General features: G+C 37.8%; 1 protein-coding gene across 5 annotated transcripts in view; it reads left to right on the top strand.

Annotated features, from left to right (window-relative positions):
• LOC121369157 (solute carrier family 26 member 6-like) overlaps positions 1–12434 on the top strand; it is a 151425-nt gene extending 138991 nt beyond the window's left edge. For 4 of the 5 annotated variants that reach the window (XM_041494046.1, XM_041494049.1, XM_041494050.1 and 1 more), the window contains exons 16-20: positions 2919–2973; positions 4120–4253; positions 5865–5951; positions 9793–9838; positions 12008–12434. In XM_041494046.1, the coding sequence (XP_041349980.1) occupies positions 2919–2973; positions 4120–4253; positions 5865–5951; positions 9793–9825 (309 nt within the window). In that variant the 3' untranslated portion in view covers positions 9826–9838; positions 12008–12434. The remainder of the gene's footprint in view (positions 1–2918; positions 2974–4119; positions 4254–5864; positions 5952–9792; positions 9839–12007) is intronic. The other variant, XM_041494047.1, reaches the window with a different exon arrangement.
• The last annotated feature ends 610 nt before the right edge of the window (positions 12435–13044 follow it).

Genomic DNA, 13044 nt, shown 5'->3' with positions numbered 1-13044 from the left:
TATAAATAATGGTTACTAGCGATATTTGTTAATTTGTCAAGTAAATAATATTGTTTAATTATTATTATTTTTTTATTTATTCTGAAAAAAATGCGTTTATTTTATTTTGAAACAAGGACATCGGATCAAACTACCAATAGCGCATGCGCGCTAGGTAGATGATAGTCACTAGTTTAGTTGTTATAGACCGGCCGTGGTTATATCGTCGGAAAAAAACAACTACTCCAGTCTCCAGGAATCTAATAACGAATATTTTGCATACAATGTATTCGTCAATTATCATTGTACCCATAGGCTTATATCCGGTTATTTTGACATGCTATTTGATACAACAATTCGAATTTGATGAATTACACGCAGGTTATTTGGCAAACTGCATCGTCCAGGACGAAACGCTAACGGAGATAGTATACCGTAGAAAAACTACCATGGACATTAAAAAGTTCTTCACTGCCATACCACGCCATGCCCAGACTCTGTTGCGAGTAGGGACGACACCGGATTCAAATGTCGAAGTTGTTGGTGAAGATGTTAAAGAAAAAACAGAGAAAAGAGTCACTTCTCAGACACGGTTGCCCATCTTACCGCCAGTGCCGTACCAGCCACGGGACGTCAACTGCATGCCAGTGCAACGGCTCGCTAAACGAACGCTATGTTTTCAGCGCGCGTGGTTCGATAGCTTTCCATGGCTCCACTTTGACGCTAACGTTAGCGGAGTACTCTGCTTTACTTGTGCTAAAGCAGCATGCATGGACTTGGCCGGCATGGCGCGGTATTCAGAGGACACATTTGTTTCCAAGGGATTTTGCAACTGGAAGAAGGCAATTGAGAAATTCAAAATCCACGAAAAGACATCTGCACATATGATTTCTCATAGCAACCTGAAATTCCGGTCTTCCAACAACAACGTTGACGCACAGTTAAGTACACACCATCTTGAAGAACAAACGATGGCGCGCAACGCTCTGCTGAAGATTGTGACGACCGTCCAGTATCTAGCGCAGCAGGGACTGGCAATACGCGGCAAAGAGTCAAGCGACGGTAACTTCATGAAGTTGTTAGAGCTGCGGAGCAACGATGACGTCGTGTTACAGAGGTGGTTGACACGCACAACTTCATACACAAGCGTTGCCGTGCAAAACGAACTGTTAAAAATCATGGCACACATGGTGCTGCGAAATATTTGCAAGAACGTGGGCCTTTTTGCAGTCATTGTCGACGGAACCCAAGACATCCAAGGCGTTGAACAGGAGGCAATATGCGTGCGATATATAGACGACGCTTACGACATTCACGAGGACTTTATCGGTCTGTACAGCGTATCTGAGATGACTGGTGCCAGCCTCAGCAATATGCTGCAAGACGCGTTGCTCAGACTCAACCTCCCAATCACGCATCTGAGAGCGCAAACGTATGACGGAGCCAGCAATATGTCGGGCAAATACCAAGGCTGCCAAGCACTGATCAAGAAAGTACAACCACTGGCAAACTACACGCATTGCGGTGCACACATCACGCACCTCATCTGTGCGAAGGCCATCGAGAGTGCACCGTTCCTTCGCGATGCTCTTAACGTGGTGCAGGAACTGGGCGGCTTCTACAACTCATCAGGCAAACTTAAAAATTTGTATCTCGATCTGCAAGTTATGGATGATAGCCCTTCCCCTTCACGCCTGAAGCCGCTTTGTCCAACACGCTGGCTGTCACGTGGGATTGCTGTTAGAGCCGTCCTTAGCAACTACGCACACGTGCTGGAGGCACTGAATGAGGCATCATCTACATTTGGCAGCAGCACAGCAGACGTGATGGTCTGTCATGTGCACAGAAATCGTCTTGCCGAGTGCACTGCACGAGATATCAAGCGATACACGGCGTAGTGTTTTGGGGAAATTTTAGACCATTAAAGACTTGTTGGAATACCATCAGTGGCACCATTGTTTTTATTCATGTTCATTATTTGTACTTGAATTAAGAAATTTGACCAATAAAGTTATATTGTATCTATATACCATTTGTTCAGTTTAGTCACAATAATTAAGGCGAAAAATATTTTGTCAGAAAGCAGCTCGGCTAGCCAGCAGAAAACACCTCAGAACAGCCCTAGAAGGGGTCAATTTTCCAAAATTTTCGGGGGGAGGGCCCCCAGACCCCCTGCCACAGGCTTCGCGCCTGCGGCGCTCGCGGTGGCGGGCTTCGCCAGACACCTCGACCCCCCCCCCCTTGCAAAAAAAACAAAATTATATGTATATGTATCGGTCCCCCCCCCACTTTTAAAACCGGATCGACGCCTATGCATATTGCAATATTTGGTGATTTTCGTTGTTGGTAAAACGATCAAATTTATTATCAAATTAGCTGTCACAATCAGCTATCGATCCCTGAAAATGACCATGACATGCCGCCATTGTTGTCAAGCAAAAATACTTGCTGAAAACCACTTTTTGAACTCAAAATTTTAACAGTTTTTTCAATTATCTTTTATTATATTTCCGTTTCCGGTGAGTGCCATGTGCAAAACGGCGGGAAGTATGAATTGGGGAATGCACTGTATACAGTGTACAATATGTCGACTGGCGTGACGTCGGGCGAGATATCTCGTCTGCAGTAGTCAGAAGGTTAAAAAGACTGTCCCTTTATATATGTAAAGATATTAAAAAGACTGTCCCTTTAATTATGTAAAGATATTAAAAGGACTGTCCCTTTAATTATGCAAAGATATTAAAGAGACTGTCCCTTTAATTATGTAAAAATATTAAAAAGACTTCCCTTTATATATGTAAAGATATTAAAAAGACTGTCCCTTTAATTATGTAAAGATATTAAAAAGACTGTCCCTTTAATTATGTAAAGATATTAAAAAAGTGTCTCTTTAATTATGTAAAGATATTACAATTATTTGATTGATCTTTATGTTGTAGATTGTACAGGAGTACAACGCAGTCGACATTCAGATCTACCTGGCTCAGTGTAGAGGTTGGTATTAAAAAATGTCTGGAGGAACTCTTTTAAAAAAAAAACCCATTACACTATGAAAAACTAAACTGGACACCCCTGGGATCACTTAAAAAGTCTTGATATTTAAAAGAGGACATGAAACATTTTGATGTCTGTTTTTGAGGGGTTTTACATAAATTAGGAGTATCTGCCTTGATGGTGTCATGGTTAAACCATCAGACTTAAAGCTGGTAGGTACTGGGTTCGTAGCCCGGTACCGGCTTCCACCTAGAGCAAATTTTAACAACTCAATAGGTAGGTATAAGACCACTAAACGGACTTCTCTTTCACACGACGTCATATAACCGTAAATAAAATGTGTTGAGTGCATCATTAAATAAAACATTTCCTTCCTTCTAACAACTAACCACTAACCCACTGTCCTGGACAGACAGCCCAGATAGCTGGGGGGTGTGCCTATGACAGCATGCTTGAACTTTAATTCGATATAAGCACAACAATAAGTATAAAAAAAGAAATAAACGAGAGGAGTTTTTAACAGTTTTCAGTAGTGCAGTGTTTATTTTTTAGGCTTAAACAAAACAATTTGTCTCATTTTCTCTTATTCTGTTTATACAATTAAATAATGTCTCATCATGGTGACATTTACCATTTAGTGCTACTGACTCTATCTTTGTTTCAATCTCCGTCAGTGGCCCATTGGGCTATTTCCCGTTCCAGCCAGTGCACCACAACTGGTACATCAAAGGCCGTTGTATGTGCTATCCTGCCTGTGGGATGGTGCATATAAAAGATCCCTTGCTACTAATGAAAAAATGTAGCGAGTTTCCTCTCTAAGACTATATGTAAAAATTGCCAAATATGTGACATCCCATAGCCGATGATTAATAAATCAATGTGCTCTAGTGGTGTCGTTAAACAAAACAAATTTTTAACTGTCTTTGTTATTCCTGAAGTTATTATGGTTGTTGGGGGCAGGGGGAGGTAACTCAAATGCGTGCCAACAGTCTTGCTTTGTGTATTGTGTTTTTCGTTTTTTGTAGTGCAAATTCTATGGGTAGCTTATTTTTTTTGAATGCTAGGATTATATTTTGTTTTTGAATGTAAATTATTTCATTTAACAAAGAAATTGCAATGTTTTTCTCTTTCTCTCTCTTTCTTTAGGCAGGGTCAGAGCAATGTTGGAGAAAACTGGATACTTTAAAACAACAGAAGACCGAGAAGGGTTGTTTGTGACAATCCACGACGCTGTTCTTTCTCTTCTGCAGACTCGGAGACTGAGATCAAAAGGAGATGAGGTGAGAGAAGAAGAAGTTAGTTTTATTTAACAACACCACTAGAGCACATTGATTAATTAGTTGTTGGCTATTGCTTGTCAAACATTTGGTAACTTTGACATGTAGTCTTAGAGAGGAAACCACCCACTACATTTTTCCATTAGTAGCAAGGGATCTTTTATATGCACCATCCCACAGACAGGATAGCACATACCACAGCCAGTTGTCGTGCACTGGCTGGAACGAGATGATGTAAGAGTTGATTTTCTGAATAAAACAAATACAGGAATACCTCATATTAAATATTGATTTATATTATATGATTTTATTTATTTTTAATTCCATTTTCCATGTAGACCGCAACTCTGTTAAATAACATGTATTTCTGTCTACAGATTCACAGACAGATATTTTATGCAGATAGCTAGGAATTTTTGTTTCGTCTGTGAGATAGGTCGGGGTTAGTTCGACAAAGTTGTTACTTTTAAGTTTGTAGCTTATAGTATTAATTTCTCTACATCTTCTAGCGTATAGTATTACTTTCTCTACATCTGTGTATTCTTGGCTGTCCTAATGTTTATAGAAGCATAAAACCATGTTTTTAATGTGGTCATTTAGGCCTTAAAAAATTTCTACAGCGATCATTCCGTTCACGCATTGTTCGCGCAAATCTAATTTAGCGCAACCTATTTTCTGTTCGCGCATTAAATTTGGGGCATTATTTACATGGGCTTAACGGGTTACACAAAAAAAAATGGGTTACCTGAATTTATTTTTGCATAACTGATAGCCATTTAGTGTGGGCCAGTTTGAATTATGCTGCTGATTTTTGTTTTAAAGTTTTGTTAATAGAAATTGATCTTGTTTAATTCTTAAGATATTTGACTATTCACAACTCTTCGACAGATCACAAACATAAATTTGACTTGTTTACAAATAAGATTTGAACACTTTTGAGAATCTGGGTGAATTTATAAGTGGCACTGTGCTTGGGGGCAGGGGTTAGCTCAGTCAGTTGAGTGCTTACCTGGGGTGTTTGCGTCATAGGATCGAACCACCTTGGTGGATCCATTCATCCGATTGTGTTTTTCTCTCGTTCCAACCAGTGCACAACAACTGGTCAATGGTCGTGGTATGTGCTTTTCTGTCTGTGAGAAAGTGCATATAAAAGAACCCTTGCTGCATTATTAAAAAATGTAGCGGATTTCCTCTGATAACTATGTGTCACAATTACCAAATGTTTGACATCCAATAGCTGATGATTAATTAATCAATCTGCTTTAGTGGTGTCGTGCACTCAAAAGTACATTTCATGTGATCAGATGTGAAGAAATGAAAAAACAAACAATTTAATAACTACTGCCTCAGAGTAACTTGCTAATGTCAAGGATGGAGCTCTGAGTCATTACCTTGCAATTAATGTATACTGCATATGTATATAAATGTCAAGTACACATAATATCCACAGGTATTCTAACTCACATTCTGTCTCTCTCTCTCTCTCTCTCTCTCTCTCTCTCTCTCTCTCTCTCTCTCTCTCTCTCTCTCTCTCTCTCTCTCTCTCTCTCTCTCTCTCTCTCTCTTTCTCTCTCTCTCTCATTTTCTGACATAGTATTTTGTTTCTTTCTCCAGGACCATGATAAGTCTGATGATAACATCGAACTACCACTAGATTCTGAAACTCAGGCAGAAAAAAGTGACGAAAATATAAATGGATTGGTAAATATGTATATTTGTTTTTATCCTCTTCCACCTTTATTTTCACTCTCACTCATTTGGCACCTCTTTCCTTTCAATATATTTTACCATTCAACTCCTTATTCTCGATTTGCAGGTGTGCGTGCAGATAATTATGTATTTTTGGGGGGAGGGGGGTGTTAGACTGTTTACGGGGAGAGTTTTGAACCATGCTCATATGGAATGAATATATATATATATATATATATATATATATCATTTTAATTTGCTTTGACTGAGGAGGGGGGAGGTTTGCACACACGCCTGTTTTGACAGTTATTTTTTTATATCATTTGTGCCACTTGCTGTCACTATATTCGTTCTTAACATTGTTGTTTTAAATAAAATGCCATACTTTTCAAGACTCAGCAAAGTTTACTCTTTTGTCTGTCCAAGGTCCCTCATGCTGTCACTTGCCAGTGTGTCTAATATGAACTGAAGTTGAATTTACAAGGAACATTTTGTTTAAAACATTTTATTAGCAATAGCTGCTGATCAACTTGAAAACTGATTATCATCTGGTATTTAATGTTTTAATGCAATCTCTGAAACTTGCATTCAAGTATATTTATTTATTAATTATTATTTTAATGGGAACATTTCCCACCTACAAAGAATGCAATATAGATTGTATTGTATTGTATGGAAATTGCAACATGATATTCAACAAAATATTCCTTGATTTAACAAATGTATTTCTTAACGAATTTGCCAAATTCCAAAATCAACAACCACATGGCAGGATTCAGGTCAAGGGTAAAGAGCTTGCCTGAGGCACCTTGGGTCATAGAAACTATTGCCCTCAGGCAGCCTGCTGGGAATTTGCCCATTCCAACCAGTGCCTGGTATGGTGGTATATACTGTCCTGTCTATGTGTATAAAAGATCTCTGGCTGCTATCCTTTTAAAAGCATATAAGATTATATTTCTGCAGCAGATTTTCTCTCATTTTCCAGACAGATTGTTATAATAACCATATGAAACACCAAATAACCATATGAAATAAAAGATAACCACATGAAACACAAAATAACCATATGAAACGCCAAATAACCACATGAAACACAAAATAACCATATGAAACGCCAAATAACCACATGAAACACAAAATAACCATATGAAACATTAAAAAACTATAATTTTCCTATCTTATTAAGTGTTGAAATAACCATATGTTAACACAGAATAACATTAGTTTTGCTATCAGTATCTAAACACAAGTTTGTGATAACCTTAATTTGACACCAAATAACCATAGGTTTGCTATCATTATCTAGAGCAAGTGTTGTAATAACCGTAGATAACACCAAATAACCATAGTTTTGCTGTTTGTAATAACTGCAAATAACACCAAATAACCAAAGTTTTGTGGTGCTTTCAACAACAATGTCTGAGTGTTTCTGTTTCTTGCATTTTGTTACATTTTGTTACATCTAGTGGTGTCGTTAAAAAAAAAAACTTCTTCTTCATTTTGTTACATTTTGTAAGGCTCTGTAATTATTATTTTATACTATAATGACGTCCAAAAGAAAGTATACCAAAAAAAGGTATTTCAATTCCTTTATAATTTGGATTATGGAAATGAAATGGTGGTTAAAAATGTCGCCCAAATGTATCCAATTACCTAAAGCCGGTGAAAGTGTAAATTTTTATTTTAAAAACTTGCATATTGCTATAACGAGTACTGCACCCATATAACGAAATGCATGTGCTAAACTGGTATAAAGATCTCTTGAAACTGCACGTTAGTAACACAGTACCCGAAAGCACACAAGAAATGCCTCGTTTGTCAGTAGCACAAAGAGAGAGAGCCATTGGTATGACCCAGCTGGGAGCCACGTATGACCACATTGCAAGAACATTCGCTTGTACCTGTACTACCATAACCAGGTTGATGGAACGTTTTCGGCAGACAGGGCAGACAACTGACAGGGCTAGGAGTGGAAGACTGCGTGTGACCACGCCCATTCAAGACCGTTACTTGCGCATTCTCCATCTCCGAAATAGCTTCCTCCCTGTGACTACATCGGCATCAACGGCATTAGGACATCGTGTTAGTCGACAGAAAGTGTCAAGACGATTATTCGAGCACGTCGACCCTACTGTGGAGTTATGTTAACGCAACAACATCGACATTACAGATTGATATGGGCCAGAAGGCATCGCCGTTGGCAAGTGCGAGACTGGCGACAAGTTGTATTCAGTGATGAGAGCAGGTTTTGCCTGTTTAGAGCTGATGGTCGACAGCGTGTATACAGACATCAAGGAGAACGTGTAGTGCAGAACTGTGTCCAGGAAGTTCAAGCGTTTGGAGGAGGTGGTGTCATGGTCTGGGTAGGAATCTGTGGGGACTTGTAAACGAGGCTTGTTATTATTCAAGGTAACCTTAATGCACAGAGGTATCGAGATGAAGTTTTGCGACCCGTTCTGTTGCCATTTATTCAACAGCAGCCACGCAGTATACTCTTCCAGCATGACAATGCTAGACCCCATACTGAAGGATAACACAGGATTTCCTCAACAACCTGAACATTCATGATTTACCATGGCCTGCATGTTCTGACATTGAACATTTGTGGGATCATCTTGACAGACAAATCAGAAGACGACCAGTACCACCAGCCAACCGTCAGGACATGGAGAGAGCTTTAATTGATGAATGGCAACAGATTTCCGCTAACGTCATCCGGCGCTTGATGTCTTCAATGTGGTGATGTGTTGTGGCATGCATTGATGCACAAGGTGGACATACTTGCTATTAATCCAATGTTTAGTGACTTTGCAGACACTTAACATACTGTTGTTGAAAAGCTGTTCTGACAGTGACTGTAAATCATCTCATTTTGACCCCATGTGTCTTTGTAGCACAGTTTCTTGAACATTTTATACTTTTATTCAATGAAATTTTGTTCCCAACATGCCAAAACACCACTCTCATGAATATATATATATCTTTTGAACATGCAACATGTTTTGTTTTTTCTTCAGTAGTAGTTTCTTTTGGATGTCAGTATAGGTGGTTGTGCCATATTATCTCTATGTACACTTGGTTGGAAAAAATGCACTTCAAAATACATGGTTTTATAGAAGTCTCGATGTTGAAGGGACCAAACCAAACGGCTTGAGTTAAGGGTAGATTGACATCAGGTAGATTGAGATAAGGGTAGATTGAGATCGGGGTAGATTGAGATCGGGATAGATTGAGATAAGGGTAGATTGAGATAAGGGTAGATTGAGATCAGGTAGATTGAGATCAGGGTAGATTGAGATAAGGGTAGATTGAGATAAGGGTAGACTGAGATCGGGTAGATTTTGGTGAAAATTATGTCATGGGACCAGCTCTCGACTTTGAAATATCCTGGACTAAGAAAACAGAAGTCGAGATAAGAACATTTGCATTTGTTTGTCTTTGTTTTCTAGTTAAATTTGTTTACACATACAGTAAAGAACCATGATAGTTAGTTCGTTATAGCAGTAGCTTGTGGTACACATTTGTACAAGTTGGTACAAGGAGATAAAAAGGGACTTTATGATCAGTTCGTTCTATGCAGTAGTTTGTTGTACACATTTGTACAATTTGGTTATTAATGTATAGGGAGATAAAACGGGACTTTATGATCAGTTTTATGCAGTAGCTCGTTATAAGTGTGTTCATTGTAAGCGTACTTTACTGTAGATCCATTTAAAGTTCTAGAGCCTGAGATAACATTTTTCACAGACTATAAAGGTTAAACTGGGGTTCTTTGGAAGAAGTTTAAAGCCCGTTTTTACATCACTTGTTTTATTAAAAATGTTACTTATGTGAGAAACATCCTGTCTTGCAGGGGGCACCTCTTGCTGACAGTACAAGTCTATGAGCAGGACTTCTCTGTGAGTAGTAATATGTGATAGTAGAAAAAGACGTAATATAATTTTGATTAGTAGTGCAATAGAATTACTTCAGTACCGTAAACCCCAAAAGCCATAATTTAAGTTTGATTAGTACGATTCTACTGTAGTACCATAAAACCCCCAAAGCTATGATATAGTTTTGATTAGTATGCAATACAATACAATAGTACCATAAAACCCCAAAAGCTATGATTTAATTTGGATTAGTGCAGTACCATAAAACCCCAAAGCTATAATGTAATTTTGATTAGTAGTGCAGTAGAATACTGTACAATAGTATAAAACCCCAAAGCTATAATGTAATTTTGATTAGTAGTGCAGTAGAATACTGTACAGTAGTATCATAAAACCCCAAAGCCATAATGTAATTTTAATTACTGCTTTAAATGAGTAAAATACTGTAGTAGAATAAGGTTGAAGATTACTGTAAGAAAGTGCAGGTGCCTGATATAGTGTAGAATAGAATAGCAAGCTTTAAGCTGTTGAAATTTTACTGAATTTTGTTTGCCAAATTCTGATTGTCTTAACCGAACAAAATGAGAAAAAACAACAAGACCCATTAAACATTCTGATTGCTGAATGAGTTTTTTTGGTGAATTCATAATGAAATATATTTTCAGAATTCAACTTGAATTCATATTTGGCAAATAGCAGCTTAAAACCTGAAATGCAGTAGCAAATAGCCAGCTAGTTTATACATGACATGGACTGCATACAGTAGGAGGTTTATAGCCTTAACTTGTCTGTAACTTTCCACCTATACTTCCATCTGTCTTCCTCTCTGTCTGGCTTCCTGCCTGTCTGTCTCTCTGTCTGTCTGTCTGTCTCTCTGTCTGTCTGTCTGTCTGTCTGTCTGTCTGCCTGTCTGTCTGTCTATCTGCCTGCCTGCATGCCTGCACGCCTGCACGCCTGCATGCCTGTCTGCCTGTCTGCCTTTCTATTCCTACCATCCATCTATCTTTTTATCCATCCTATTGCTAAAAGCAGAGAAGCATCTCAAGTTTTGGGTAAAAGTAAATGAATACAACCATTACACCGTATCTGATTGGATGTCTCTAAATGAAATTTATATTACATTCAGTTATTGTTATTTTTTCTAAACATTTCTAGATACTTTAAGTAAGTGGCAGGGAATGTTAAGCCTATCACAATCCTATTGAATTACATTTTTTAAATAAATCTTAATGTCACTGATCCTACTTATTAGATAATTTAAAATACATTTTGGCTAATGCATATATTTTTTGCCATTAACTTAAAAATTACAGTGAAACTTGTGTTAAACAGACACTAAAGGTAGAATAAAAAAGTGGCCTTTTAAAACAGGCGGCTGGTTAATAAAGATAAGTTTTACTATATTAGATGATTCGGGATATTAAAAATGTCTCCTCTTACATGTGGCTGTTTAATACAGGTGGGCGCTAGAGCAGGGTTTTGCTTAACGGTACATTATTAATTTCAGCAAATTTAATGTTACAGCTCATCCTGGTGTTTGAAGTAGCTCATAACTTTATATGAAGCACAAAAGATACAGGGTTCGGGAAATAGAGTCAGTGACTTTAACAGGTCAATTGTCGAGTTTGCATAAATTTGGTTTATCAATTACAGTGAAATCCCTCAAAATCTGACCCTCAATAAACTACAAATGCCTCAAAACCAGACTCTCAGTATACTGCAATTCCCTCAAAACCAGACCCTCAGTAAACTGGAATTCCCTCAAAACCAGACTTTCAGTAAACCAGAATTCCTTTAAAACCAGACCCTCTGTAAACTGGAATTCCCTCAAACCAGACTCTCAGTAAACCAGAATTCCCTCAAAGCCAGACCCTTTGTAAACTGGAATTCCCTCAAAACCAGACCCTCTGTAAACTGGAATTCCCTCAAAACCAGACCCTCTGTAAACTGGAATTCCCTCAAAACTAGACTCTCTGTAAACTGGAATAACCTTTTTAAGCATCAGTACAGAACAGAACCTCTCTAAACTGGATCCCCCTTAAAACCAGACGTTTTACTTGGTTCTGTGGATGTCCAGTTTTAGAGGGCTTTCACTGTATATACAATGTTACTATAATACATGTGAAAGATCCTCTTACATTTAATTACTTTAACAAAGTCCTTTTCTTTTCTTTTTTCCTCCTTTACTTTCAGTATTATGTAATATAATATTACAGCCACCAGGGAAGAAAAGACTGATGTTTCACACATCACGAATATTGTACGACTGATTAACCCGGGAGAATAACAGCCTTGTGATGGATCGGAGATTTCGCCTTCATGATACAGTGTTTACCATGTTTATGTATAGTTGTGTGTTCATTGATTGAAAGTAGGTTAAAAGGACATTTACAGCCCCATCTCTATTCAGCATTTGTATAACAGAAACTGTATCCTTCTGACAAATTTTCCTTCAGAGATGGCATTAACTTGTCAAGGAGAATGTATCACTTGTCCTTGAGGAATATACTCAACCCTAACATTTTTATTTTTCTGGGGCAATTAAAATTTTAAAACATACATTTTGTGTGTGTGTGTGTGTGTGTGTGTGAGAGAGAGAGAGAGAGAGAGAGAGAGAGAGAGAGAGAGAGAGAGAGAGAGAGAGAGAGAGAGAGAGAGAGAGAGAGAGAGAGAGAGAGAGAGAGAGAGGGGAAAAGAGAAGAGAGAGGGGGGGGAGGAGGGGAGATAGTGTTTGTGTGTGTGTGTGTGTGTGTGTGTATGTGTGTGAAATTTCACTTTAGGATTTAGGTATTAAAGAGCATCTGGGGCCAAAATATTCCAAACTTTCCCATTATTGGTCTAGTAGTACCCTGTTGTAGTATGACCACCTCACTAAATATCTACCCAGCTAACTATTTTCAGCTGAAATTTCATTCATTTTTCATCTATTGTTTAAATATATTTTTAAATTTTAAACATCAACTGACACACACTACTTCTAAAATGTTCAATGTGTTTTAACCCCTAAGAAAATTGACAGCTACTGATGTTGAACTCTGTATTGTATTTAACCCTTATTAATATATGTGCACAAATTTTTATTTAGTTAGTATTATAGTTCTTTATTTATTTTTTAAGCAAAATTGGTGAAAATTAAATAGCACGTTAATAATTGTAAAATTGTAATTGCTTGATGATGCCCAGTATCATCATCTTTTTATTACAATTTGTTTTTTAATTTGTATAAATTT

Source organism: Gigantopelta aegis, chromosome 3 (genome assembly GCF_016097555.1).
Source record: "Gigantopelta aegis isolate Gae_Host chromosome 3, Gae_host_genome, whole genome shotgun sequence".
Taxonomy (NCBI): domain Eukaryota; kingdom Metazoa; phylum Mollusca; class Gastropoda; order Neomphalida; family Peltospiridae; genus Gigantopelta; species Gigantopelta aegis.
This window is presented reverse-complemented; position numbering and strand designations above follow the sequence as displayed.